Source organism: Pipra filicauda, unplaced genomic scaffold, assembly GCF_003945595.2.
Source record: "Pipra filicauda isolate LSUMZ 115617 unplaced genomic scaffold, ASM394559v2 scaffold360_size730234_pilon, whole genome shotgun sequence".
NCBI classification, from domain to species: domain Eukaryota; kingdom Metazoa; phylum Chordata; class Aves; order Passeriformes; family Pipridae; genus Pipra; species Pipra filicauda.
The window spans coordinates 139,126-166,371 of NW_024104488.1; the positions used below are offsets into that span (position 1 = coordinate 139,126).

The 27,246-nt window shown below is 44.8% G+C and overlaps 1 protein-coding gene across 1 annotated transcript in view; it reads left to right on the plus strand.

The window, feature by feature from the left end:
• Window positions 1-20,272, plus strand: part of NUP210 (nucleoporin 210) — a 61,682-nt gene extending 41,410 nt beyond the window's left edge. The window contains exons 22-40 of the mRNA XM_027748490.2: window positions 7-134; window positions 678-813; window positions 1,107-1,169; window positions 2,103-2,282; window positions 3,643-3,723; window positions 4,604-4,735; window positions 4,949-5,107; window positions 5,603-5,694; window positions 7,281-7,455; window positions 11,164-11,339; window positions 12,570-12,787; window positions 13,564-13,700; window positions 14,399-14,522; window positions 15,371-15,517; window positions 16,846-17,096; window positions 17,760-17,979; window positions 18,694-18,789; window positions 18,915-18,998; window positions 19,444-20,272. Coding sequence (XP_027604291.2) covers window positions 7-134; window positions 678-813; window positions 1,107-1,169; window positions 2,103-2,282; window positions 3,643-3,723; window positions 4,604-4,735; window positions 4,949-5,107; window positions 5,603-5,694; window positions 7,281-7,455; window positions 11,164-11,339; window positions 12,570-12,787; window positions 13,564-13,700; window positions 14,399-14,522; window positions 15,371-15,517; window positions 16,846-17,096; window positions 17,760-17,979; window positions 18,694-18,789; window positions 18,915-18,998; window positions 19,444-19,544 — 2,700 coding nt within the window. The 3' untranslated portion in view covers window positions 19,545-20,272. The remainder of the gene's footprint in view (window positions 1-6; window positions 135-677; window positions 814-1,106; window positions 1,170-2,102; window positions 2,283-3,642; window positions 3,724-4,603; window positions 4,736-4,948; window positions 5,108-5,602; window positions 5,695-7,280; window positions 7,456-11,163; window positions 11,340-12,569; window positions 12,788-13,563; window positions 13,701-14,398; window positions 14,523-15,370; window positions 15,518-16,845; window positions 17,097-17,759; window positions 17,980-18,693; window positions 18,790-18,914; window positions 18,999-19,443) is intronic.
• Window positions 20,273-27,246: the final 6,974 nt, after the last annotated feature.

The following is a 27,246-nucleotide window of genomic DNA, read 5'->3' on the forward strand; positions in this document are numbered from 1 at the left end:
TTTCAGGTGGAGATTGGAAAGACAGTGAAGGCTTATGTCAGAGTTCTGGATGGCTCTAAGAAACCTTTTCTGGCAAAATACTTCACTGTCATGGACCTCAGTCTAAGAGCAGCATCTCAGATTGTCTCACTTGTGTAAGTTAATGGATTTTTTTATTAACCTGTGAATAAGAATAAGCAAAAAATGAGTAAAGGTATTGGCTTGGAGGCATGATGGCATACAGTGGCTGAGGTTTTATTTATTTTATTTTTGTGAAGTCTTAATTACCTGTTAAATGGTAAAAAATGGTTATTTGTCAGGAAAATTGCCTAAACTAACAGTCTGAATTTTGTTGACTGCTGAATGAGACAATTCATAGAGTGTAATGTTTAATGGAGCTTTGTGCATCTTGGAAGCAGGGACTTGGCAAATCATGTCAGGTGAAGACACATATGATGATACCAAACTCATTCTGTCTGTTACTTCTTTCCTTTTCATTTCAGGTATTTAGTGTTAAGGTAAAACACAGGCTGCAAAGAGCCATTATCTGTAGAAAGGTGATGGTTACCTTAATTTTGCTTAAGCCATGGTCACTTAGCCTTGTGATAAAACTGCTGTGTACTAAGTGAGTCCTTTGCATTTGTTCTGAAGTGATTTCCTCCCTGGTTTTCTCTGTTCCATGTGTTTCCTTGCTGCAGCCCCCTCAGGGAAGCTCTGGATGACCACACTGCTGCTTTCCTCGTGCATGGCATGGCCATTGGGCAGACGAGTCTTATGGCAACTGTGGCTGACAAAAAAGGACAAAGAATCAACTCTGCTCCACAGCAGATTGAAGTAAATAAATTCAGATAGATTTTATTATGGTGGAATAGGAATATATAAATTATAGTTAAAGTACAGTAATTAATTTGCCAGAAACAAGATCATTCTGTTCAGAAGTTGCCCAAATGCCAGTCTGTTTAGGATTTCAGTGGCTTTTAACTGCAAGTGATGAGTTAAGTTTTTCTGCATGCTCAATTTACTGTAATTAAGCAAGTAAAGGCTCAGTTTTACACTTGTACTGTTTTGTGACATAATTTATCTGATTGAAATACCCTGAACACAAGTATTCCTATTTCTGTTTTTAGGTCTTTCCCCCATTTAGGCTGCTGCCAAGGAAAGTGACCCTAATTATTGGGGCCACGATTCAGGTGAGGCCTCTTCTGACATATTTTCTTTCTTTTGTAATTTCTGTTGTAAAATAAATATTTCATAACTTGTTTTTCAGCAGTAGATATTCAACTTGACAATTTAGCTGCATTCAGACTGAGTGGACCAACAGGAGAGCTGGGGAGGGACTTTGGACAGGGACCTCAGGGACAGGACAAGGGGGAATGGCTTCCTGCTGCCAGAGGGCAGGGCTAGGTGGGATATTGGGAAGGAATCCTTCCCTGTGAGGGTGGGGAGGCCCTGGCACAGGGTGCCCAGAGAAACTGTGGCTGCCCCATCCCTGGAAGTGTCCAAGGCCAGGTTGATGGGGCTTGGAGCAACCTGGGCTGGTGGAAGGTGTCCCTGCCCATGAACTTTAGGTCCCTTCCAACCCAAACCATTCTGGCTCTATGTTTCTGTGGTGAATACTTCTCTGAACAAGAATAGTTTCATTTGTGAGCCACCTTCTGTGTTGGTGGATTGCTGGATCAAAGGGTTTGTATTTGTTTTTGTCAAGGGAATATCAGCTTTCCTGGTGTTCAGTACCAGCACAGCCTGGATAAACCTGTCACCTCCATGACCTGAGGCACAGTGGGGTAGTTGTACAAACTGCAGCACGGAGCAGAGCTCTACCATGTGTGGGGAAGAGAAAGGGAGGGAAAGTTTTCTGAAGCTTCCTGGAGTGGAGATGGCATCGGCCTATGACACTCTCTGAAGCTCGTGCTCCACTTGTGCGCTCAGCTCACAGATTTCCCGTCCTGCAGGGACCAGAGTGCAGGAGAAAAAAGGCCTGAGCTGCCCCGGGGAGGCTCAGGCAGCCTTTCCCTGGGGACACTGTGGTGCTGAGCAGGGAGGGGAGTGCCCCCAAGGGTTAACCAGGAGCAATAAGCACCTGCAGGGTTAATGGGAGCTGTTGTGTGTGCTGTTAATGACAGATCACTTCTGAAGGAGGCCCCCAGCCGCTGTCCAACATCATCTTCTCCATGGACGAGGAGCGTGTGGCGCGGGTGAACAGCACGGGGCTGGTGCAGGGCGTGGCCATGGGCAGTGCCACGGTCACAGCAGTGGTGCAGGCTGTGGATGCAGAGACAGGGAGACTCGTGGTGGTGTCTCAGGTAATGTTTGGGGCTGAAAGAGGCTCTCTGACTCCTGGCTTTGGCTCTAAAAGGGGGCAGATAATCTTGTTGCATTAGCAGTGTTATCTTGTGCACTTCCCTGGTTTCCTGAAGATGAAAACACAGTGTTTCTTACTCCCTGGCCTGTGAACTTGCAGTGTGCTGGCACGGGTGGTTACTTTGAACAGGTGGGTAAATCTTGGTGTGCTTTAAACTAAGATAACCCAGGGAGGTTTTATGCCCTGTGTGGTACCTTTAAAATTGATCAGTGCATCTAGAAAAGCCCATCTAAAGAAGCTTTTCTAACACAGCAGGAGGTTGTCCTTGCCTGCATCCCCTTACAGCTTAGCATGCCTTAGGTCAGTAGGATCCAGAAGGCAACTGTAGCCCAAGAAACATGTTGTCTGTTGAGCTACAGCAGTTTCTGTCACAGCTCTCACGTGTGCTGTGCTCTGGACAGCCTGTCTAGAGGTACCAGCAGTGAATCCCTGGTACTCCTTCAGAATGTGTGTCCTTAGAATTTCCTACAGCTGAGCATGAGGGAGCTGAACAGGCCTGTAGGAGAGCACAAGTCCCTGGCACTTGCATAAGGCTCAGAGCACCAGAACTTGGGCCAAATCTTATGACTTATTCCTTTGAGGTCAAGGCAGCACAGCTGCTGTGAACCATAAAGCTCTGCTGCTTGAGAGATGTCAGCACAGGCCAAGAGGAGACAAAGTGACTTTTTAAAAAAATAAAATATAAAGGAATCTATGCTTTTTAATGCATGGGCAGCAGCCTGCCCCAATGCTGTGGCAGGAGGCAAAGTGAACTTGAAAGCTGAATCTGCTGCCCAGTGAGGTTCCAGGTCTGACCTTTCCTTCCCAGTGGATAGCAGGAATAAAATCTATCAGGAAAGTCAGGATATGTGAAGAGAAGACATCAGAGTGTCACACATACCATACTTTTATTCTGGATTGTTCCTTTTGCTGCTCTGCAATCCTCATTGCCTTCTAATCCTCTCGGTGTCGTCCTTTACCGCCTGGGTTTATTCATCCCTGTTCTCCTGGGGACCGCTATGATCTTGTCCCTTGCTGTCTGTCACCTCTCAGTTCCATCATTCATAGCATCACTAATTCTGAGCAGAGCTTCTTTTTTCAATTTAGGGGGCATTTTAAAATGTTTATCAATGTAAAGTTAATACTGTTGTAGTTGTTTACAGCCCTACTGAATTTGTCCATCTGTGTTTTTGCTGACAAGTCACATGCAAATCACATGGCAACAGTGATTAGATAATGGCAAAATAGTGGCTAGAGCCTGAAAGTGAAACCTAGTCCCCATCTGACAGGTGCTTACAATGCTTTCCCTTCCTCCCTTCCAGGACAAGGTGGAAGTGGAAGTGGTACAGCTGACAGCTGTCAGAATTCGGGCACCCATTACCCGGATGAAAACTGGTACTCAGGTGAGTTGGTTTGGGATTTGCTTCTCTTGCCTTAACATGTTGAGCTGCACATTGGGACCATTCCTGTCAGACCATCTGGTGATGGCACTGCAGCTCCCAGTGGCACCAGGGCTGCTGCAGGAGGGAATGTGCTGGCAGAGAGAAGCTGCCCTGTGAGGGTGGGGAGGCCCTGGCACAGGTTGCCCAGAGAAGCTGTGGCTGCGCCATCCCTGGAAGTGTCCAAGGCCAGGTTGGACTGGGTTTGGAGAAACCTGGGCTAGTGGAAGGTGTCCCTGCCCATGGCAGGGGGTGAATGAGATGAGCTTTGAAGTCCCTTCCAACCCAAACCTTTCTGTGATACTAAAACAGAATTCAAAACAAGTTTCCCTTCTGCACCAGATTTTAGGAATTCAGGCCCTCCTTTAATCTGGAGGATGGTTCTCTCATCTTCATTCTGTTGCAGTGGAGACTTCCTTTGTGTGCTGACAATGTCCAGTGTGTCTGTTATACCCAGAACAACAGATATTGCTTAAATTATCTTCTGTAAGTTTATTTTTGAAGACTTTATATTCCTCTGTTAGTTACTCATTCCAAAATGGCAAGTGATTGCAGCTCATTGATCCCAAGTGAATGAATTGCTTTGAAGATTAAAAATAAAAGCTTGAAAATCCCTGTTTTGTGTTCATGGAGCATACCAAATGAGAAGGAATCAAAACTGACTTATGACAAGTTGGTGGTTGAGTCCTCTGTGTGATACATCCTTGCAGCATAAACAGCAGCCAAACCATTTTCTTCATGAGACACCATCTCTTTATCAATGAACTTTAATTCTTTTCGCTGTGTGCAGGGGATTTGTCACCATGCTGGAATTCCCTAAGCAGCTTGGTTTCTCTGTTTCTAGATGCCAGTTTATGTCATGGGCATCACCAGCAGTCAGACCCCTTTCTCTTTTGGCAATGCTGTGCCAGGGTTAACGTTCCACTGGTCCGTCACAAAGAGGGACACTCTGGATGTCAAGACAAGGCACAGTGAGGTAAAATGTGTGTGTGTGTGTGTGTGTGTGTGTGTCCCTGCCTGTGTGTGTATGTTGGGAAAAGGGAACTGCCACATAAGGGGAATGGAGAAGGTGGTGTTGCCTGCACTCTGAAAATCCCTGAGTGATTGTCAGCTCGGGGGGGGTATTTCCTCTTTAGCAGGGTCTGCTCTTCCCACAAGTCACATTTTAATCCCTTTCTCCTGTCCCAAGGCTTCTTTTCAGCTTCCTGCAAAATACAACTTCGCAGTGGATGTTTATGGCAGAGTAAAGGGAAGAACAGGCCTCAAAGTAGTTGTGAAGGTCCTGGATCCTGCAGCCAACCAGTTCTACAACATGGCACGAGAGCTGTCCGATGAGATCCAAATTCAGGTAGGATGCTTTTCCTCACCGTTAATGCTTAAATATCTATTTCAGAACTAAATTCAAGTCTGTATTTGAAGTCAGGATTTTGAAATGCAAAGGAGTAGCTCCAGCTTTGGTTAATCTTTGAGCCCTTACTCTTTTTTGTGTAATGTTCCTCATGTGAGCATTCAGTTTGTGGGCTCAGCCTCGGGGGAGTCTAAAGTGCCTGGTGAATGTGGGGTCTCCAATACCATTTCACTAGAGAAGTCTTCTGTTTTCATGCTGCTTCTTAGTTTAGCCATAGCCCTGGAAGTAAATGCTCTTCAGAGTAGTTTGGATAAGATACTACCTCTCCCATTCTGAGATATTCATATTCAGTTGTCATTTTTCACCATATATATTATCAAGGGAAAAAAAAGTTGTTACAGTTCTATTTGTGTTTCATTTGTTTTGAAGATTAAATAAACGAAATAAATTCCTTGCTGGACAGAACAGTAAGCTAAAATGCCTCTTATTTTCCAGGTGTTTGAAAAACTTCACCTAGTCACTCCAGGAGTGGAAGCAGAGCAGATCTTAATGTCACCAAATTCCTTTATTAAACTTCGGACAAACAGGTCAGTGAGCAGTTTTCACACTGACTTGTGTCAACACTTCATTAGAACCTTAAGGCAGGTCTGTTGGAAGGAGCTGTCTCAAAAGGAGTCTTTTAAAAGAGTATCACAGTACATCCATTTAATACACAACTTATCTGGTGATTAATAGTATCTTATCTGTTCTCTCGGGCTTTGTCAAATCTTGTCTTAGATTGTGGCTAGAAAAGACATTCAGTATTGGGAACTTTTCAGATGCTTATTTGAAAAGCTGCTGAGCCAGTGAAAGCAGTAGCCTGCTCCCAACAGAGGTTTTGATGGGTGATTGAGGCTTTATGGAACATACTTCTCTGTATTTCTTACACAGAGGCTCTGGCTGGATTTGCAGATTAAAATGTCATTTCCAAATGAGAAATTCTTTTTACATAATCTGTTTTCAAAGACTGACATTTCAGACTCATCTCAGGCTTGAAATGTGATTTTGCCAGCCTAAAAATGTGCAGATAGAGACAGTAGGACACACACTGAGGGCCAGACTTTAGGTGCATTTATTTCTTAAGGGGAGGGAACCCTTGGTTTCATAAAATCACAGGCTGGTTTGGGTTGGAAGGGACCTTAAAGCTCATCCAGTGCCACCCCTGCCAGGGCAGGGACACCTTCCACTGGCCCAGGTTGCTCCAAGCCCCGTCCAACCTGGCCTTTAGCTGGAGCTCCAGTGACCGTGGTCATTCAGCATCTGCTTTTGAAGCAGTTACACAGGAGCACTGGTATTGGTAGCCACTGGTGGTGTTCTGCTCTCTTTTCTGAGGAGTTTTTCTGATTAATTAGTCATTAAGTTGCTAGATATCAGTTTGTACATGTCTTTATCCCAGTATCTTCACTAACCAGTCTTGGAACCCCAATGTCTGAACTCCACCAGAACCAATTCCACTGTTGCCAAGAAAAGGGCAACTAAAATCCAGCTTTAAAGTTTTTTTTCCTGGGATAAAGTAGAGTATTTATATCTATTTCTATATGGAGAAGCTTGGGAGGGGGAAAAAAATCATTTACTGATCTGTTAGAAGATAAGTGATACTTCAAAGCAGTTAATGTCTCAGAATGCCCACTAATTGCAGTTGATGGATTTACTGACTGTATTAATATGCAAATACCATGGTGAGAGCTATTCCAAAAATTAACCTTGTCTACAAAACCACTTCCAGGAAACTGAGGAGATCCACTTAATCAAGGCCCTGATCTTCTCTCTAATACCACCATTGGCCCTGCCAGACTAACTTCCCTCTGTTTGCAGAAAGTGATGGCAGAGGCTGGTTGGTGTAGCCTCAGATGGAATTATCTGGAGTCACCTTTGCTTCAGTGGATGGAAACTAGATTTCAATACATACCTAAACCCAGAAAAGTCTTCAAGTGAGCTTGAATCAGAACCTGAACTTTGCTTTCTTAGACTAGAACACAGATTTTGCTTTTTTTTTTTAATTGCAGACATGTGGAAAAACCCCATATAGTTAAGAGTCTTTCAGATTTGCGTAAAATATTGGTGTAAAGATGGTTTTCCTCATTTAAAGGCTTCCTTGCTTTTTGTTTTTCTGTTTTGTTTGTTTGCTCTTAAGGGACCGAGTGGCTTCCCTGAGATACCGTGTCCTGGAGGGACCAGATAAAGTTCCTGTGGTGAGAGTTGATGAGAGAGGTTTCCTTAGGTCTGGGTCTTTGACTGGAACATCAACACTGGAAGTGATTTCCCAAGAATCCTTTGGGACCAACCAGACTGTCGTGGCTGCTGTTAAGGTACAATCAGCTCTCTTTGCAGTTTCCTCAAGTACAGCTTCACCTCTGCAACAGGGACTGTGGCTGCACATCCTGAACTTCACTTCTGAAAAATGGGCATTAAGTCAGCTCTGAGCTTTAGAAAAAATTTTAGTGTACTAAACTTAGATGGATAAATATTAAATCCCAGCAAATTCTTACATTTGGTACATTTTGCAAAAAAAGCTTGTGTGTGCATGTGCTTTAAAATCTTTTTTTTAAGGAAAGTTTGTCCTAAAAATCTCTTAGAAGGCTGATAATTACAGAAGTTCAAAGTAAAAACAAACCAAAAAAGTTAACGTCATAAACGTGCATTTTGCAGCGTGTGAAAAGGTAAATATCATCTGGAGTCATGAACATAAAGGCAGCATCTGCTGTGAGGTGCCTAAGCAATACCTAGATTTTCATGATATTAGAGATGCAAGTGTACGGTGCCCCCAAAATTTTTTTTTCTGTTGTTTCCCAGCAGTTCAGCCTTTGCAGGGAATGAGAATCTGTATGAGAGAGCCTGTCTTAGCAGAGGCAGTGATTTATCTGCTGTTGCCTGTGTGTGGTGAACTGGCAAAGAGTGTGTGCAGGGCTGCCCTGGGAGCCTGATCACACCGAAGTGGGGGTGCTTTGGGGCAGGACAAATCTGGCACAAAACCCAGCTTAGGAAACATTTTTCTCTCCCAGAACTTCATCTGTTGATGGAATGCTGTCATGGGAAGTGTGATTTATCTCATGGCTGGGCACTTGGGACACAAGGGAACATCTGTCCATCGTCTCTGCTCAGAAATCCTTGTGCCAAGAACTTTGTGCATCTGGCAACATGAGCCTTGAGATCTGCACTGCTCCACTGCCTCCTGTCCCTTTTTACTGTCCTTGGCATCTTCCCTGTGCCCCAGCTAAAGGAGAAGGACATACAATTGAGTGCTGACTTGAAATTATTTGGAAGTTGGACTCCTGTAATCACTGTGAGGTGGCTCAGTGGATTTTTTATTTGAATTTTGTTTTTTTCCATCATGTCCAGCTTTGCCTGTAGGACAGTGTGTAGATGTCCTCCTGGATGGGAGTGAATCAAGGAGTGGGGGCTTCAGTGTCACTGATGCCTCTCCTGCTGGGAGGTGGTGGCAGGGAATTTGTCCAGCTCTGTTACAGATGACCTTGTTCCTTCCCTTCACTGCTGGATCCAGGTAGTGAAGGACACCTAATGGCTTTGGGGTTGGCTCCAGTGACATTTAGTCAGCACACAGTGGGCCTGGAGTTAAATCCCCCTTTGTGAGTCCGTTCTGTGCCCAGGATATCACAGAGCTGTGCAGTCAGTGCATGGGGATGTGGAGCTTGGGAGCTCTTTGAAGTAGGACCCACCTCAGATCAGCCTCTTGTACAGCTTGTTTGTTTGCCTGTACTTATTACAACCCTACTGCTTTTATGGAAACGATCTTTTTAACCTCCCAGTGCCTTTGTGAGGTAACCCAGTGCTGCTGGTTCATTTTATGGCTGAAGAACAGAGAGGTTTTGCCGAAGGTCATGTCAGAAAACTTGTGACAGAGCTGGGGACGAGCTGGAATCTGTTGTGTCATTCCCAGGCAAAGCTCTCTCCTTCACACTGTCCTTCTTTCATAAGGGCTGGTGTTGTCTCTTTACAACTGTACACAATTAAGAACCAAGCTGCAGCAGCAGCATCACTTAACACTTAGACCTTCAACTTTGCTCAGAAAAAAGACTCTTATGTAAGGCAGGGGAAGCAGGGAGTGACTGTGCTCGGTGTGGAAGCAGCAAAGCACTTGCCTGGCCCAGCTGTACTCAGGATTTTTATTTTAATAAAAGAAATACTTCACAAACTGAGATGCTTTAACAGTAAAATAGCTGTTTTCATCAATATTAAATTTAGCAATTGTCCCTTGTGGGACAGTTGCTGAGATTTTAAAGTAAAGCAAGCTTGAAGATCTGTCAGGGAAATGGGGTTTTTGTTGGCTTGTACCCTCAGCTTGTTGGGCACAGGTCTATGCACTGAGACTTTAACTGATGATACCAGCCTGGAGCACACAGTTGTGTGTACTGATATTTTAGCCATTTTTTTCGAATTCACCAAAGATGTATTTTGCTTGAGGCCAAATTTGTCCTTTCCTTTTTAAGTTCTGACATGTACATTTTCAGATTGCAGAGTTTTACTTTTTAGCTCAGCCTCTTAGGTCAGAAAAAAAGGGATTTTCCTGCAAGATAAGCTTGAGGGCTTCTTTTAAAATAGTTTTCTCAATATATTTGAGGGTTTTTGCTTTCTCTGTCCTTCCACTATTAATTTTCCAACAACTGTAAGAGAAGGAGCAGATAGAGATATTTTTGTTGGGTAGTTTTCCTAGTTAAGCTAGGGAAGTTAATCAAGAACAGCGATGTGCTATTTAAAAGCCAGAACAATAGGTTGTGAAGTCTCTGTCTTCAGAAAAACTTCCCTCAGTGGAGTGTTGCTGCAAAAACGTGGGTGGTGCACATGTGGGTAATGTAGCAGGCTCCTGTAAGGAGTTTGGAGCAGTTCCTAACTTGTGTCTGAGCTGAGGAGAGGCACTGAGGGAACTAAACCCCAGCCTGCTGATCCCTTAGGGTTTGGCAGCTCTGACTGGAACACCTTGGCTTCCTCACCTGATACAAGGGAACTGGGAACAGGGACCATTCCATCCCCAGGAACAGGGACCATTCCATCCCCAGGAACAGGGACCATTCCATCCCTGGGAACAGGGACCATTCCATCCCTGGGAACTGGGAACAGGGACCATTCCATCCCTGGGAACAGGAACCATTCCATCCCTGGGAACTGGGAACAGGGACCATTCCATCCCTGGGAACTGGGAACAGTGAGCATTCCATCCCTGGGAACTGGGAACAGGGACCATTCCATCCCTGGGAACTGGGAACAGTGAGCATTCCATCCCTGGGAACTGGGAACAGGAACCATTCCATCCCTGGGAACTGGGAACAGGGACCATTCCATCCCTGGGAACAGGGACCATTCCATCCCTGGGAACTGGGAACAGGGACTATTCCATCTGTGGGAAGTGGGAACAGTGAGCATTCCATCCCTGGGAACTGGGAACAGGGACCATTGCACCCCCTTACTCCCACATCCACTGTGAGTTTCTCCTCTTGTAGTAACTGGGGAATGAATTGCACCTTTTATGTCAAGAATTACTGGGAGAGGTCTAGGGGCCACTGGCTCTCTTGCATATCCAGGGAACCTGAACAGTTGGAATTTGTAGGATAGTAATGTCTGTGTGTGATGTGTTCTTACATGATTATTGCTTCAGTTCTCAGTGGTATTAAAAAAAAAGAGGCTAAGAAGTATCTGCTGTGAGGGTGTAAAGCAGACAGAGCCAGGTTTTCTGAGCTGTGCTCAAGGACAGGGCATGGGGAACACAGGAATGGACCACAGGGAATTCTGACTGATCACAGGACAGCACTTCTTACTGGGGTGGCTGTTGAACACAGCTTCTCAGGGAGGCTGGGGGGGCTGGACTAGACAGTCTCCAGAGGCCCCTTTCAACCTGTGAAATATAAATACTGATAAAACAGCTCTGTGTTGTACTGGCACATGGCTAAACATGGTTCAGAAACGAAGCTTTGTATCTTTGCACAATAAGATTTTAGATTATTTTTATGGAGGCGTCATAAAAAGCAATTTAACATTGCTTCTCACTGCTGATATGTTTGCAGGTGTGCCCCATCTCATACCTGAGGATCTCCATGAGTCCCATCCTGCTCACACAGAACAAAGAGGCTCTGCTGGCTCTGCCCCTGGGTGTGACACTGACATTCACTGTCCACTTTCATGATAACTCTGGAGATACTTTCCATTCACATAATTCTGTGCTCAACTTGGCAACTAACAGGTGGGTGTCTGTCAGGGGTGGTAATTACAGACAACAAGAAAAGGCCAAACACACACAGAGCAAAGATTGTTCTGAAGATACCAAGTGAAGATACAGCTTGGGCTGGGATTAGCAAAGAAAGGGTTTTGTCTCTGAGGTCTCCAGAGGCACCGGAGCAGGAAGGAGAGTTCCCGTCAGCAATCGATACTCCCTGGCCATGGAAGGCTGCCCAGATAAGCCTGATCCCAGTGGGACTGCAGGAGCTGTGCTCTGCTCTGAGTGAATCACCCCACTGCACACAGCAGTGCCCTAGAGAAACAAGGGATCATTAGCATTTGCTCAGCTGCCTCTTTCCCAGAGCTTTGTTCCAGGGACTCACTGAGGGCTTATGTAAGGTGGGGAACGTTCTGGATCAGGGGCTGTCTCTTCAGATCTGCTGGTACAGCCTCTGCCCAGCAGAGCCAAGCCTCAAAGGGCCTTTGGGTCTCTGCCTCAAAGTTATAAACCACCTTCTGTGCTCATAAGTGGATACCACTAATTCTCTTACTGCAACATGGCTTGTATTCTGCAGAGCACCTTGTGCTTACAACACACTGATCGTGGTGAGAAAGGAAAAAAAGGGGTTGAATCCAAGATTTTCTCTTCTCTGTGTCAATGCAGAAATTTCTGTAGCATACAGACACCCCTGAGTTAACCCTGCCCTGCCTTCCCCTGCAGAGCTGCCCCAGAAAGGCCCTGCTTGTTAGTGCAGCACTGCAGGGACCCAGCTCTGCTGCTGCCAGGACCTGCAGGGGCTCTGTGGTGCTGCCAGGGTGCCAGTCTGGGCAGAGTGCTCCCTGTGTCACTGTGTTTGGGAGTGCTGAATGTGGGTAAACACCAGAACTCACAATCCAGTGGGATTTGGCTTTGTAAAGTTATGTCTGAGAAGCTGCATATTGGTGATCAAATTTCTTCACTTTCTTTCTCCCCTGAGAAAAGAGGCAGATTGTGTCACCCTAAAGCTCTACAATTCATAAAATTAAGAAGTAGTTCTCATGTATAATTACAACCTCAGTATTTCCTCAACATAATGATGTGAGAACTGAAATTTGCCTCAGTAGCACCTAAATAATTTTAATAATTTCCTTTCTTTGTCGGACTCCGTTAGAAGATGGCTGTTGCTGGAAACAAGCAGTCAGCCACCTAAAAAGAGTTCAGTACCTACTATGAGCAAACCTTCCTTGATACAGAAGCATTTCCTTTTGTCTGCAGAGATGACTTTGTGCAGATTGGGAAAGGAGCCACCAACAACACGTTTGTGGTGCGGACTGTGAACGTGGGTCTGACCTTGCTGCGGGTGTGGGATGCAGAGCACAGTGGCATTGCAGACTATGTGCCCCTGCCTGTCCAACATGCCATCTTCCCTGAGCTCCCAGACGTGGTGCTGGGGGATGTCCTCTGCCTCAGCTCCTCACTCACTACCCAGGAAGGTGAGTGGCCTCGGTGAGCAGCTGCTTCATGTGACATCAGTGTGACTCCTGCTCGTTCTTAGGGAAATAAATGCATAATTTATGATGCTTGTTCAGAATCAAATGTTACTGTTCTTGTTAATGATAAAAATAGGTTTGATCAACTTCTCTAATTTTAATTGTACCATGCAGTATGTCTCTTGTATTGGATTCCTGAGTATCACAATTCAGTCATTCCTACTCCATGGGCTGGAAAGGCTTGTTTTTATGGGAATCCTGCAGAGTCAGGAGTGTCTTCACTCACCATATCTGATTCTTGATGTTAATGGGTTTTGTGAGAGCAGCTGCAGGGCAGTGTGGTGTCAGGCTGCCAGCCCTTGCAGCACCAGCCCTGGAGTGTGGTGTGTGGGCAGTGGGCAGAGAGGGTGATTTGGGTGTGCTCAGTGAGCAGCAGTGTGCTGAGCAGTGTCTATAGGGTGTGGGCAGTGCAGGGTGATTTGGGTGTGCTCAGTGAGCAGCAGTGTGCTGAGCAGTGTCCATGGGGTGTGTGCAGTGCAGGGTGATTTGGGTGTGCTCAGTGAGCAGCAGTGTCCATGGGGTGAGCTCAGTGAGCAGCAGTGTGTTGAGCAGTGTCTATGGGGTGTGGGCAGTGGGCAGGGGCAGTGCAGGGTGATTTGGGTGAGCTCAGTGAGCAGCAGTGTGTTGAGCAGTGTCCATGGGGTGTGTGCAGTGCAGGGTGATTTGGGTGTGCTCAGTGAGCAGCAGTGTGTTGAGCAGTGTCCATGGGTGTGTTCCAGGCCTTCCTGGTGTGTGGAGCTCCTCCTCCAGTGCTGTTCTTCTCATTGACTCCAAAACTGGTGTGGCCCTGGCCAGGGACTCTGGACTGGCCACTGTCTACTATGAGATCCCTGGGGTACTGAAAACATACAGAGAGGTGAGGCACTGTCACTTCCTGCTGAGCTTGCTTTGCTTTGGGGGGACCCTCAACAAATTGTATTCTACGAGGGTTTTGTTATAAATATTTAAAAATGTTCTTCTATGCTTGGAAAATATTTGGTACTTATCCAAACACATCACTCTTTTTAATCATCTGTACTAAGGAGGGAAATTCAGCATAATAATTTTGATTTTTCACCTATAGTGTTCTTCTGTTGTGCATTTTGATTCCCTTGTTGGCTAAGTTGTTTCCAGATGCTAAACAATTTTGATTATGGCTGCTTTTATGAATGAAGCTTCACTGCAGGAGGAGATACCAGCAAGAACTTTCTCAAGTGTTGTGCTGTGCATCACTGATCAGAAGGACTCCATTAAATTATTTTGTTTAGCTGCAGTGCAATCCTTCTGTTGACACAATTGACTGCATCAGCCAACATAAGCACTAGACATTCTTTTTAAATTAAATTTAGACATAGAGCTTTATGCATATTAACTTCTGGAGGTTGGGTAGAAAGGCAAAATGTTTTTGCTAGCTTAAATTGCCTTGGAAAGCAGTTTCTAATATTAGAGAAATGTAGGATTTCAAAGAAAAACGTGACCTCTTGGAGTCTTACACAACCAATTCAGTCTGGTTTTGCCTCCATTTTTATTTGTTTAAACAGTTTTTGGTGACCATGTAGTTCATCCTTTTTTCAGGTCCTGATCACTGCTCCCCAGAGGACCACAGCAATGCATGTCAGTGGGCTGCACACAAGCTCACAGGGAGCTGCAGCCTCCAAAGTCATAGTTTCAATTGGGGAAAGAAATAAAAATTTGAAAGGTATGGTGAAAAAATCCTTACGTTTATTGTGTGTTTGTGTATTTTTGTTTGTTGTTTAAGGGTCTGTGAAACTGGGGCAACAAGATCCCTGGGAACCTCTAGTGCCTCTCCAGAATCCCAGGAGCTCCAGAACAACTCAGGGCTGTGCGACAGAACTTGGAAGGTGTTCTGGGGCACTGTTAATATTTCCCAACTAATAAAATCAGTAGATAATAGAAGTACCATTTTTGATCATATTAAAAAAAAACAGTCAGTGGACCATCAGCTGATGGTTTGCTTATATGTTTAATTCCAATGGCCTTCTTGGAGTTACATTTTCTTCCTGAACATGTTTAAAGTAGTTACCACTCTTAACCAATTAGAGTCAATACAAAGATTAAGCATTATATTGTGTCCTCTATTTAATAAGCTGTATTTTGTGTGATTACAGATCCTTTTACTTTTTAGCTCAACACTCAGTGTTCCAGTAGTAATTTATTGTGCCATATGTAAATTATTAGCCTACCAAAAAAACATGTTGCCAGATAGTAAAATATAAATTGAGACTCCCAGGTTCATACAAGTTATTTAAGAGACATCTGAGCTGAAAATTCTCTCCAGTTCGTTCTTTCCTGTAAATAAATTATTCCTGCCAAAAAAACCCCACAACATATAAAATTTTCACTGCTGTCTCTTTGGGATTAGACCTGAGCTAGGGTAGCTGTCTGTGATTTCCAGCTCCTTTAAGATCATCATAACTTTTTGAAACTATTTCAGAAGGTGGCAGAAAAAACTGATATTACAAGCCATGCTTTTGCTTTTAATTAGTTATAGTTTTATTTTGTAATTCATTTTTTCCCTTCCCCTAGGGGAGTGCTTGCCCACTCAGGTTGAAGCCATTGCTGAGTTACAACCACAGTCCATTCTGAGTTGCCACCTGGATTTTAGCAGTGACGTGTTTGACTTCTCAGCACGGGATGTTTTTACAGCAGAACCTGGGTTTGATGCACTTTCAGGTAAGATGTGACAAGAGGCCACACTGCAGACAAATACTCAGAGTTCTGCTGGGCTTTAGACCCGAAGCTCTTTGACCCAGCACCTTTCACAGACTCTCAGAATGGTCTGGGTTGGAAGGACCTTAAAGCCCGTCCAGTCCCACCCCTGCCATGGGCAGGGACACCTTCCACCCGCCCAGGTTGCTCCAAGCCCCATCCAACCTGGCCTTGGACACTTCCAGGGATCCAGGGGCAGCCACAGCTTCTCTGGGCAACCTGGGCCAGGGCCTCCCCACCCTCACAGGGAGGAATTCCTTCCCAGTATCCCATCTAATCCTATTCCCTTTCCTTCTGAAGTCTCCGAGCTTTGCCTCAGGGAGTTGTTAACATGGACACTTCTTGTTTAAGTGTTTTCTGCCTGTGACAAAAACATATGTTGCTTTTCAGAGAAAGCCAAAGCAGTGGCAGCCCATTCCATGTTTTTCAGAGTTTTTGTAGTAAGTCAAAGAAAAAAGGAGCCTTCAGGTGACAAGTATTCCCAAATTAGAATGTATCCCAAAAACATCATGAACTGGGACTTAAAAGGAGAGGAAATTGCCAGATACTGTGGAGATGGAAATAAAACTGTGCAAGTCTACAACATGTGTTAGGTTTTAGAAGTATAACGTGGTTTAAAACAGAACCAGAAGACCATGGACTGTATGGAAAGAACATTAATAATCTGTTGGATTCATCCCTGCACCCATTGTGTAAACACTATTTTACCCTGCATATCCCCTGTTACTTTGTTAGGGGAAGAAAATAAGGGGAAAACATGTACCTGGCAAGTTCTGCTTGTTACTTATGCTTTTTATCTTCCATACTGGGGGAAATTTTTACTACCTTTATTGCTAATAAGAGATAAATTGATCCCATATGAGACTGGGAACATGGTGAATATCTAACCTTTAAAGAAGCTTTTATAAATAAACTACATCTTCACAGACTTGGTAACTGGCTAAAATTTTAACATTAGTTGAAAAGAATATCAAATATCAAATTTTGTTTTCAGTAAACAAAATTTAACATTCCTGTCAATATTAACATAAATGTTAGGTTCAAAGTGGACGTGAGTCGCACTGGCATATTAAAATGTGACTGGAAGCTGCCAGCTGTGGTTTTTTTCATGTTTAGTCTGGGGTTGTGATGTTTGACCCAGCAGACACACAGTCCCGTTCACCTGCGCGCTCCTAATCTTGCACTTGCTTGAGTTTTGCCACCTTTTTGAGCTTTTCTCTAAGGATGTCCCAGAAATCTCACTGTGCATGGAAACAAAACCCCGAAGACGAGCAGTTCCCTTGTTTCTGCAGGACACTACACGTGCTCCATCTCCATGCACAGCCTGTCTGAGAAGCAGCTGAAGCAGCTGAGCAGGAGCAGAGCCACGCTGCGGGTCACGGCCGTGCTGCGGGGCAGCCCCTCCCCGGGGCAGCAGGGCAGCACAGAGGTGCCCTTCAGCCACTGGTTCTATGCTGACCAGACAGAAATGCTCCTGAGCAACCAGTACGTGAGCTCAGACCTCAGGATATTTGGGGCCACTGACATTCTGGACACCCTGGAGGTGAGTGTATGGCTGAGAAGTGTCATGGCACAGCTGGAAGCAGTTTGAGCTGCCACATGCAGCTTTCTAACCAAAGGCACTCCGTGCCACCTTTGCCATGTCAAGATTGTCCTGAGGCGATTTGGAAAGACTCATCTTGGAATGTATTCTTCCCCAGTTTTCACTTTTGTTTTCACAGAATCACAGTGTGGTTTGGGTTGGAAGGGACCCTAAAGCTCATCCCTGCCATGGGCAGGGTTGCTCAGGGCTCCATCCAGTCTGACCCTGGGGTGTTTGGGTGGTAGAATTGTGCCAGGCTCAGCTGGGCATGCTGCCTGGGATGTGTGAACCAGCTGCTGGTTGGGAACAGAACCCTGCCTGATCCTTGGGGCATGGGGAGATTCTTCCCACATACCTGTGTGGCTGCCCTGGTTCACACAGCCCCAGGAGGAACCCTTGGGTTTTTGCTGTGTGGGGTTAGCCCAGGCCTGTGGAATCACCAGGGAAGAGGGCAGTGACCAGGGGGGAAGTGCTGCAGGGGTCACTGCAAAGGTACAGCCTCATCTGACTCCTCTTCAGGGGTGACTTGCTCTGTGTTTCTGTGGAATAACAGATCTCTGATATGTGGCCTGGAAGATGGATATTCCCAAGAAGTCTGTTTCAGGTTGGTTTTTCCTTCTGCAGGTGAAATGTGGATCCCCAGCAGTGAAGGTACTGGAGAAGGAGAAGTCCTACGAGCTGCCCAGTCACGTGGTGTACACTGTCAGCCTGGCTGATCCCAGAGTTCCCAGCCAGGGCTCCTTGTCCACCACCCTGACTGTCTCCAGCCCCATGACTGACCAGTCCATCACCATCCCAGTGACAGTGGTTTACCTGACTGACAGAACCACTGCACCAGTGAGATGTAAGTGTAGCTCTGGACTTCACATGCTGGAATAAACCTTTAACTTTCACTAATGGCCATGAGGTTTTAAAGTTTGGTGTGTTAAAATCTGAGCTAGCAGATGGCACTGTCATTGACATGTGAGCTGCTCTTTGTGACCGTAAGGCTGGAATACAACTGCTCACTATGGCTGAAGTTGAACATACTTTTCTTTGGGGTCAGCCTAGAATACTCAGTGTAACTATACCAGTGCTGTAGTGTCTGAAAGTTATTTTTTTCACTCTGCTTTTGTTTACTCCCAAGCATGCCTTGCTATTTTGAAAACAGATCAGCATTTTGGGGCTGAGTAAGTAAAGAACACACTAAAGACACTGTATATAGAATCATAGAATCCCAGAAAGTTTGGGTTGGAAGGGACCTCAAAGCCCATCCAGTGCCACCCCCTGCCATGGGCAGGGACACCTTCCACTAGCCCAGGTTGCTCCAAGCCCCATCCATCCTGGCCTTGGACACTTCCAGGGATGGGGCAGCCACAACCCAGTCAGTGTCTTAAGCTGTTACTGGCAGATTTTGAGGACTGCATTGGAAATAGTCACTAGATTCAAAGTTATATTATCTAAGTTGATTACACTTATTTGTTATCAATGAAAAGCTGCTTTTGGCTGTTTCAGTTTAAGAACTGTTAAAAGCAGATTGGAGAATCTGAATGTTGTCTCCTCTTAATCTACTCTGCAGATGAAGCCAGTCTCTTCCAGCACTTTGTTGAGTCTTACCAGGTGATGATCTTCACTCTTTTTGCACTATTAGCAGGGACAGCTGTTATGATCATAGGTAAGAGAAGGAAAGACTGCACAGGTATTTTTTTTTCTATAACTTCTTACAATGCATCAACTGTAAGATATAAAGGAATAATTTCCATGTGAAATGATTTTGGGGTTTTTTTACCTGTCTTGCAGCCTATCATGCCTTTTTCTCACCAAATGGACAGCACACTCACCCCGTGTTCACCCCAAGGACAAGTCCTCAGCACACCCTTAACAGTAAGCACCTAGAACCCAATTAGGAGGGAATTAATTGATCAGTCTGGCTGTTGCATTGCAATGGAATGTAGGGAGGTCTGTAATCAACACTGGCTGTTAAAACAATTCCCATTAGTCCAGATGTGTTGAAGTCAGGGTGAGCTGCAGGCCTGTTTGTAAACACATGTGCCTGATGCTTTAGATAAAATTAGGCAAATGCAAATGAATGTCACTTGCTGAGGTGAAATGTGTTGTGCCCCCCCTCAGACTTAAAAAGTCCTGCACAGGAAGACCTGTAAAATTGTGGTATCTTTTCTGTAGGAATGAAGCTAAAGGCGTTGTTTTACTCTGAAGGGACCATTAGTCTCTCTCCCTGTGTCCAGCAGATGATCATCAGCAATTATTTGTTTCTTCCTTCTCCCACCATTCCTCAGTGTGCTTGTTTGTTCCTTCCCCTGTGTTTCAGGTCTCAGTGTGTCACCTGCTCTTTCCTTCAGTTCTCAGTGCTCCAGCAGGAGGACAAGCCCATCACCCACGCTCTGGAGCACAGGTTATGCCTCTCGGTAGAGCACCAGGACTCACCTCCGTGCACTGGGGCTGCAAAATAGATCAGTGCCTTGGCAAATTTGAGAACTTCAGTAGTTGTGATGTAATTCAAGTCTTCTCTTGAATGTAACTAGTCCTTAAGTTATTTTTCTTTTTAATATTTAGGGCTCTGAATTTATTTTTTTATGTCAGTGCTTCAGTTCTCAAAAACTTGTTTTGTCTCTTGTTTGATGCTCAGTGGCAGTGCTGCCTAGACAAAAAGCAGTATTCATATTAAGCTGGCTTTCTTGCACTCTTCAGCAGCTAGAAGTTATGTCTAAGTTTTAGTGTTAGCAGTTTTTTATTTACTTTTTTGTAAATCAGATTTATTTTTAATGAACTTTTTAAAAAAGGGAACTAGAAAAACAGATAAAATATGAGCCAAAAAATTGAAGGATTGTATATGTCAAAGAAGTAGTTTTTATTTTGAGTTCCAAAGACTCAGGAATGGACTGCACTGATAAGTGTTCTTATGTTTAGCCTTACAATGGGATTCATCAGCACAATATGCTGATTCAGCATGAGGAATGCTGGAACAACTGTGAATAATTTGGTGGTTTTTTACAACAACAATAAAATAAAAAGAAACCCAAAACGTAGTATGGCTTCCTTTGGGTACAACTACAGTATTCATTGGTACTGTAAGCACTTTTTTGGACTGGGACTATGTTATTTGATTCTGTATTTTTTAATAAAGCTTTGTAAGATTCCTTTGTCTTGATGACTTTTCTTGTGGTTTGGCTGTTCAGAATTTAGCACCGGGCTATGTTGTTTGTACTTCACCCCCTGCAGCACCTCAGTGTTTGTAATCGTGACTTCTTCAGTCTTAATTTTCACTTTTGTTGACAGTGAAATGTTTTTAAAGATTTTGACAAATTTTCACCTAATATTTGTTGTTAGGGGCTTCTCCAAGTTTTAGGTGTCTTCAATTCCTGCTGCAGTCAGTGGTGGCTGTAGAAGTAGCTCTTAATTTTCCAGATTTGTCCAAACTTCCTAAACTTGTTCAGTTGAGTTTTTAAGGAAAGATGTGATGTTACTCTGCTTCCATTCAACAAGAAATGAAAGGGCAATGAATATCTCAGTGCTACTGTGATAAACACTTGAGAAATGAAAGGTTTTACTCTCCTGTTCCTTCTCTTTCCCATTCAGCAGTCTGGCACTGAATGTTCTGAAAAACAAACTGCTCCAAGTGGTGGGAGTACTTTGGCACATTCTCACTGTTTATTTAATTTCTTTAGGCAAGTAGTTGCAGTCTGCTGGCTCGAAAAATGAAAAGTATGAGATGGGAGCTGGTACAGTTCACCAACCAACCTGCTGCAAGCTGCAACCAGGCTTTTGCCTTGAGGTCAAGTGGTCTGTACAGTGATTGCTGGGGACAGGGGGCTTTGGGCTTATAAATCCTTCTGAGCACACTGCTGCAAATGTAAAGGCCAATATTTATTTTTTTAATTTCATTTTTTTAATTGATTAAAATGAGACTTGGGGTTTTTGCATTTCATACTGAGTTTTTCCCCTGTTCACTTAGTGCTTGTTTGTTCCCCTGAGTGGGAGAAGGGCTGCTGGCAATATGTTTGTTACAAGTTACATGTCTTATGTGAGTTGAAATGCATTTTTAGGTTTATCAGGCAACAAAACAGTCAGTGCCCCCTCAGACCCCAAACTCGGTCCCCTCCCATTCAGCAGCAGATTTGGCTCCTGGGCAGCAGCAGGATTTGGTGCATCCCAGCAACAGCAGGTTCATCACATCGTGCTGGTTTGTGGACAAAAAGTTTTTCTTTTTAAAAAAGAAACAAGCAGCCCCGGTCTGTGAGTGATGAAATCCTTGAGCAAATGCCTCGGGCTGTCCTTGCAGCCCTGGCTTGGCCGTCCCAGAGCAGCAGCAGATCCGTGTTCCTGTGTGCCAGCGTTAGACTGACACTGCGGGAGCTGCTCAAGGAACAGGCTTCCCCTTCAGGGTTGCAATGCTTAAGGACAGAACACAATTCCAAGAAATTTTTCCCTCAGAAAACGCAAGCAAACTGAAAATGAGGTGTTGGCGGCCGAGGGTGGGGAGCTCTGTGGGCTCAGGGGTGGGAGCTGAGCTCTTCTCCCAGAACTGCTCTGCTTCGCTCCAGTTTGTCAAATAATCACCACTGCAGTCTGTAACAAAATTCACGCTTTATATTTAAGGTGTTTCTGTACAACTGTGTTTCCTGTAATATAACAGTTATTTCTTTTTAAAATGTCCTAGTAGAGGATGGGGGAAAGTCTTACCATGTACTTTCACTGGGTTTTTTTTAATCCATCAGACTCGGGGTATGGCAAATGTGAGGGAGGAGTCATTTAAAAGGTTCAGCTGTGGTCAGCAGTTAGCGCCCGTGGGGGTTAAGAATGCGTGGGAAATTTCATCCTTAAAAGAAAATATTTGAAATTGAGGGAAAGTTGTGTTCTCTGTGTGGAGGGAGAGGCAGGAGATGTCCCCTCCCAAACGGGCACTGCTGGCTGGGCTGTGCCTGGGGTCGGTCAGGTGCTGGGGAGGAGGGGAGTGTTAGGGAAACATTTAATAACAACAACATTATTATACTGAATCCTACTAAATACTAAATAACAATATTGTCATACTGAAATCTATCAGGAAAAACCCCACAAGAGTACTCATTAGAATTTGAGAGTGCTATTGCCATTTCTGAAATGCCTCTCTCTGCTCATTAAAGTCAGCCCCAGGTCTGTTGTCTGTGAGGCAGAACTAGGGAATGAAAACCTATGCCCATCTCATGCTTTTCAGTAAAGTGGCATAGATTGTTCCCCTGGTTCCCCTTCCCTGATCCCAGTTAACAGTATGCTTACCTGGGGCAGCCGAGAGTCCTGAGGAAAATGGGGTCAGTTGTAACTGCATATTCCCTCATATTTTCCTGTGAGCTGATGGAGGGGACAAGGGGGAAAGTGGTGTCTTCCCTGAGCACACACAGCAGTTTTGTTGCCAGAGGCTCCAGAAAGAGCAGGGAGTGCTCTTTCTGTTCCTCCACAAAGAGCAGCCAGTGCTGCAGCCACAGACGGTCCCTGGGCTGGGAGAGGGGCACACAGCCTGTCTGCTGTTCTAGGGTGGCTTCCTGCCACCTTCCCTTGCCTGTCAGCAGCTGATTAACAGCCATGCTGCAAGGAATTATTGAATTAGATTAGCCAGGCTAGGGTAATATTAGTCTTCAAGCCAATCTACTCCCTAATATTACATCCCCAACACAGTTTAATCATTATCCCCCCATCTACCCCCTTAAAAAGCAGGGCAGATGATGAATGAAACCTTGAGCACACCTTTTCAGTGAGGAGCTGTTTGGGATGAGCAACCAGGGTTATTGTGTGGTGCTTAAGGGGGAGGTTTTCCTACCAGCATGTTAGCTGACTTTTGTGCTTTATATAAAGGCTTCTGTGCTTTATATGAAGGATGTAGGTTTTACAGGTGTCAATCTTTCCTCTTCGTTAATCCCTGTGTTTACTGGAAGATAAAGGCAGCATTACCTTCCCTATTTGGTTGTTGATTTTGGCATTCGTGACATGTCAGTCCTTCATGAACATCCTCTGCTGATTTTTTATTACACAGAAAGGGTCTTGAGGAAAAATAATTTTTAAAAAGCAAATCCTTAGGGTACAGTCTTTCTTTGCAATGTTTGGAGGAAGCAGTAACAGGACAGGAGCACAGAGTGCCTTCCACTGTACCAGAGCAACAACCACTCACACGTGGTACTTACAGGTAGCTACTCACAGGTACTTACAACCCCTAGAGGCTTGATTCTTATTGTGACAGAGAGTGAGGTGGTGGCCTAAATAACCATTCAGATGGTGTATGGAGAATTATATCTTTGAGTAAGTTGTTGGTAATAGACTTGTTTGGAAGCCGTTGCCCCCTGAGTCAAGGCTGCTGGCTTAGACCTGTGACACTGGTAAACAGGTACAGCAGTGTGACACTGCACAGGTACAGCTCTGTCACACTGCACAGGTACAGAATGTGACACTGTGCACAGCTACAGCTCTGTCACACTGCACAGGTACAGCTCTGTCACACTGCACAGGTACAGAATGTGACACTGCACAGGTACAGAATGTGACACTGCACAGGTACAGCTCTGTCACACTGCACAGGTACAGCTCTGTCACACTGCACAGGTACAGAATGTGACACTGTGCACAGCTACAGCTCTGTGACACTGCACAGGTACAGCTCTGTCACACTGCACAGGTACAGAATGTGACACTGTGTACAGGTACAGAATGTGACACTGCACAGGTACAGAATGTGACACTGTGTACAGGTACAGAATGTGACACTGTGTACAGGTACAGAATGTGACACTGTGTACAGGTACAGAATGTGACACTGTGCACAGGTACAGAATGTGACACTGTACAGGTACAGAATGTGACACTGTACAGGTACAGAATGTGACACTGTACAGGTACAGAATGTGACACTGTGTACAGGTACAGAATGTGACACTGTGCACAGGTACAGAATGTGACACTGCACAGGTACAGAATGTGACACTGCACAGGTACAGAATGTGACACTGGTACAGTACACAATGACACAGTGCACAGGTACAGAATGTGACACTGCACAGGTACAGAATGTGACACTGCACAGGTACAGCTCTGTCACACTGCACAGGTACAGAATGTGACACTGTGCACAGCTACAGCTCTGTCACACTGCACAGGTACAGAATGTGACACTGTGTACAGGTACAGAATGTGACACTGCACAGGTACAGAATGTGACACTGTGTACAGGTACAGAATGTGACACTGCACAGGTACAGAATGTGACACTGTGTACAGGTACAGAATGTGACACTGTGTACAGGTACAGAATGTGACACTGTGCACAGGTACAGAATGTGACACTGTACAGGTACAGAATGTGACACTGTGTACAGGTACAGAATGTGACACTGTACAGGTACAGAATGTGACACTGTGTACAGGTACAGAATGTGACACTGTGCACAGGTACAGAATGTGACACTGCACAGGTACAGAATGTGACACAGTGCACAGGTACAGAATGTGACACTGCACAGGTACACAATGTGACACTGCACAGGTACAGAATGTGACACTGTGTACAGGTACAGAATGTGACACTGTGCACAGGTACAGAATGTGACACTGTGCACAGGTACAGAATGTGACACAGTGCACAGGTACAGAATGTGACACTGTGCACAGTGTCACAAACTAGAGGGTTTGTTCATGTATTTAGCTTTACGATTCTGCGTTAGTCTGGTATTGGGGACTGGATTAAAACCATTCCTTTTCAGCTCGTTCTTCCTTGTACCAATTTCAAGTTTGAGGTTGCAGCTGCCCCATCTTCTCCACAGCACAGCCCCTCTACTTTCTTCTCGTAGGAAATGCATCAGCTTTTAAGCTGGGGAAATAAAGCACTTAGTAAATGATGGTTGTCTGACTCAAGGTCTTCAGGTGACATTAAATCTTTCATTTGTTATTTGTTTTACTGGCAAAATTCAAAAACCTTTGCTTTGTTTTTGGTTTGAAAGAACCCAAATTCACTTTTCAGCTGTTAACTTCAATGAGACAACTTGTCTGTGTAAATTAGGAACCAGATTTGGGGACAGTTTCTCAGGTCCTTCTCCTGAAGCGTGAAAAGTTAAAACAAGAATGGGAAACCAATGTTTCTCCTTGATTCATATTTCTCCCCGTTGCACTGAGCTGTGAACACACCAACAGTAAGCTATTTTCCATATTCTCCCTCATAATACTTGTCCTTTCTATCTCCAGAGCTATTTTTGTCCCAGGTACTGTGTTTACCACTGCAGGTGGCCTGCTCCAGTTGTGTATTAATAAACTATTTCCTGCAATTTATAAACCTTCACCCTTCAGCACAGCCCCGTGTTCTCTGCTCCCTGTGCTGCCTCTCTTGCAGTGCTGGGCTCTGCTTTGCCATAATTACTAAACAGATTGGGAGCTGCAGTTGCTGTTTTCCATGGAGCAGATGTTGTGTACATGTTTATAATTCACCCAGTCATTCATTTCTTCCCAGTTCTCTCTTCTTACTTGCCATGTTATATGTTCAAGTGCTATTTCCATTCTCAGTTCAAATGTTCATCTTATGCCTTATTTTTGCATTTAGTATAAATAAGTTTACTTCAAGCTGCTGTGCTTATGAATATGTCAGGGTCTCTGTTGAGACCTTTTATCCATTTTTAATTCCATTTTCCATAAGGGAGTGTTTTCTTCCAGAGCAAATGTGAGGCAATGTGAAGCTGTAGTCACAAACATTTTGTTACAAGTCTGTCACTTCTAGGAATTATTCTCGTTGCTGACAACCATCTTCCAGTGCAGACAGTGAGAAAATCCTTAAGATGTTCATGTGGCACAGCTTTATTTCTAAATACAGGCTGCACCAATCCAGGTGTTCCAGTGGGTGCAGCAGTTGCGTGGTACCTGTACACGTATCTCTGCATTCAGGACATTTTAATGGCAAAATCTAATATCAAGTGAGAGAGAGGCTGGTTTAGTTCTGCTGGTTGTCTTTTCCTGTCAACTCTTGAATAAGTGGCTGCTTCACATACACCAAATACCTTGTTATCATCCCAAAGAAAGGCTTGGGAGCTCTGAGTTATTTCTATTCCCATCAAGGCTGAATTTTGACCTAAGAAGAGGAGAAAAAGAGAAGCTAATAACATTACAACACATTAAGGGGAAGAGTAATGAACAATCAAATGAAGGAATTGACTCTATTCTCTATGAACATAAGAATAGATCAGAGGAAATAAGTTTGATGGGATTAAAGGAGAAAAGGCTTTAAAGCACAGATTATGATGGGTCTGGCAGGAAGAAAAATGCTCTGGATGCTGCTTTTGGCAGAGAATCCATGTGAGAAAAGGCAGCGTGTGGCCTAGACCTGGAGCTCAGTGATTCCTCCCGGAACTGCAGCCATTGCAACAGGAACATCCCAACAGATGTCTGAGCCAAGGAGCACTTCCTTGGCTTTCTAAAGCCCCTGATCAGTGCCTGGGTGCCTGGAACACAGAGGGCAAAGGGATCTGCTCAGATCCGTCTTCCCCCTTCACGCAGGAAAGATCAGGATCCCTCCATCTGCATTTCTGGAGATCGGGGAATAACGATGCTGCTGACTGGTGTCTTCATCTCCCTCAGAAGAAATGTGTCTCCCCAGGGAATGATGGCTGTTCGTCTGTAAGACACATGGACAGAGGCAGAATCTTCTTAGAAACAACCCCCTGAGTTGCAAACACTCTTGTCCAGTGTGAGGGAGCCCGTGTGTGGCACCCTCCAGATGGTGTCACCATGGACGTTCCTGCAGACAGGGACACTCACAAAGAGCTTCCAGAGAGCCTTTCCTTTGCAACTCTGACCACTCCTAACAGCAGGTGATTATGGAGGATTTCCTCCAGTCATCCACGCAGAAGGAGGCAAAATGGGTAGGGGGAAATAGCATTTAATAAAAGGGTGCTCCAGGAATGATCTCCACACTGAGGTTAAACGGGCACAAGCCAGACAACACCGGCTCTCATCCGGGACAGTAATTAGAGGAAATCATCAGGATGCAACAGCTTCCTCACATGAAAGGCAGTCAGCTGGGCTTTCAGGGCCTGGCCTTTCAGGATTTCTACCATCACTAGGCATGGCTGCAATGACAAAATGGTGACACACTGCAGAATGGACAGCA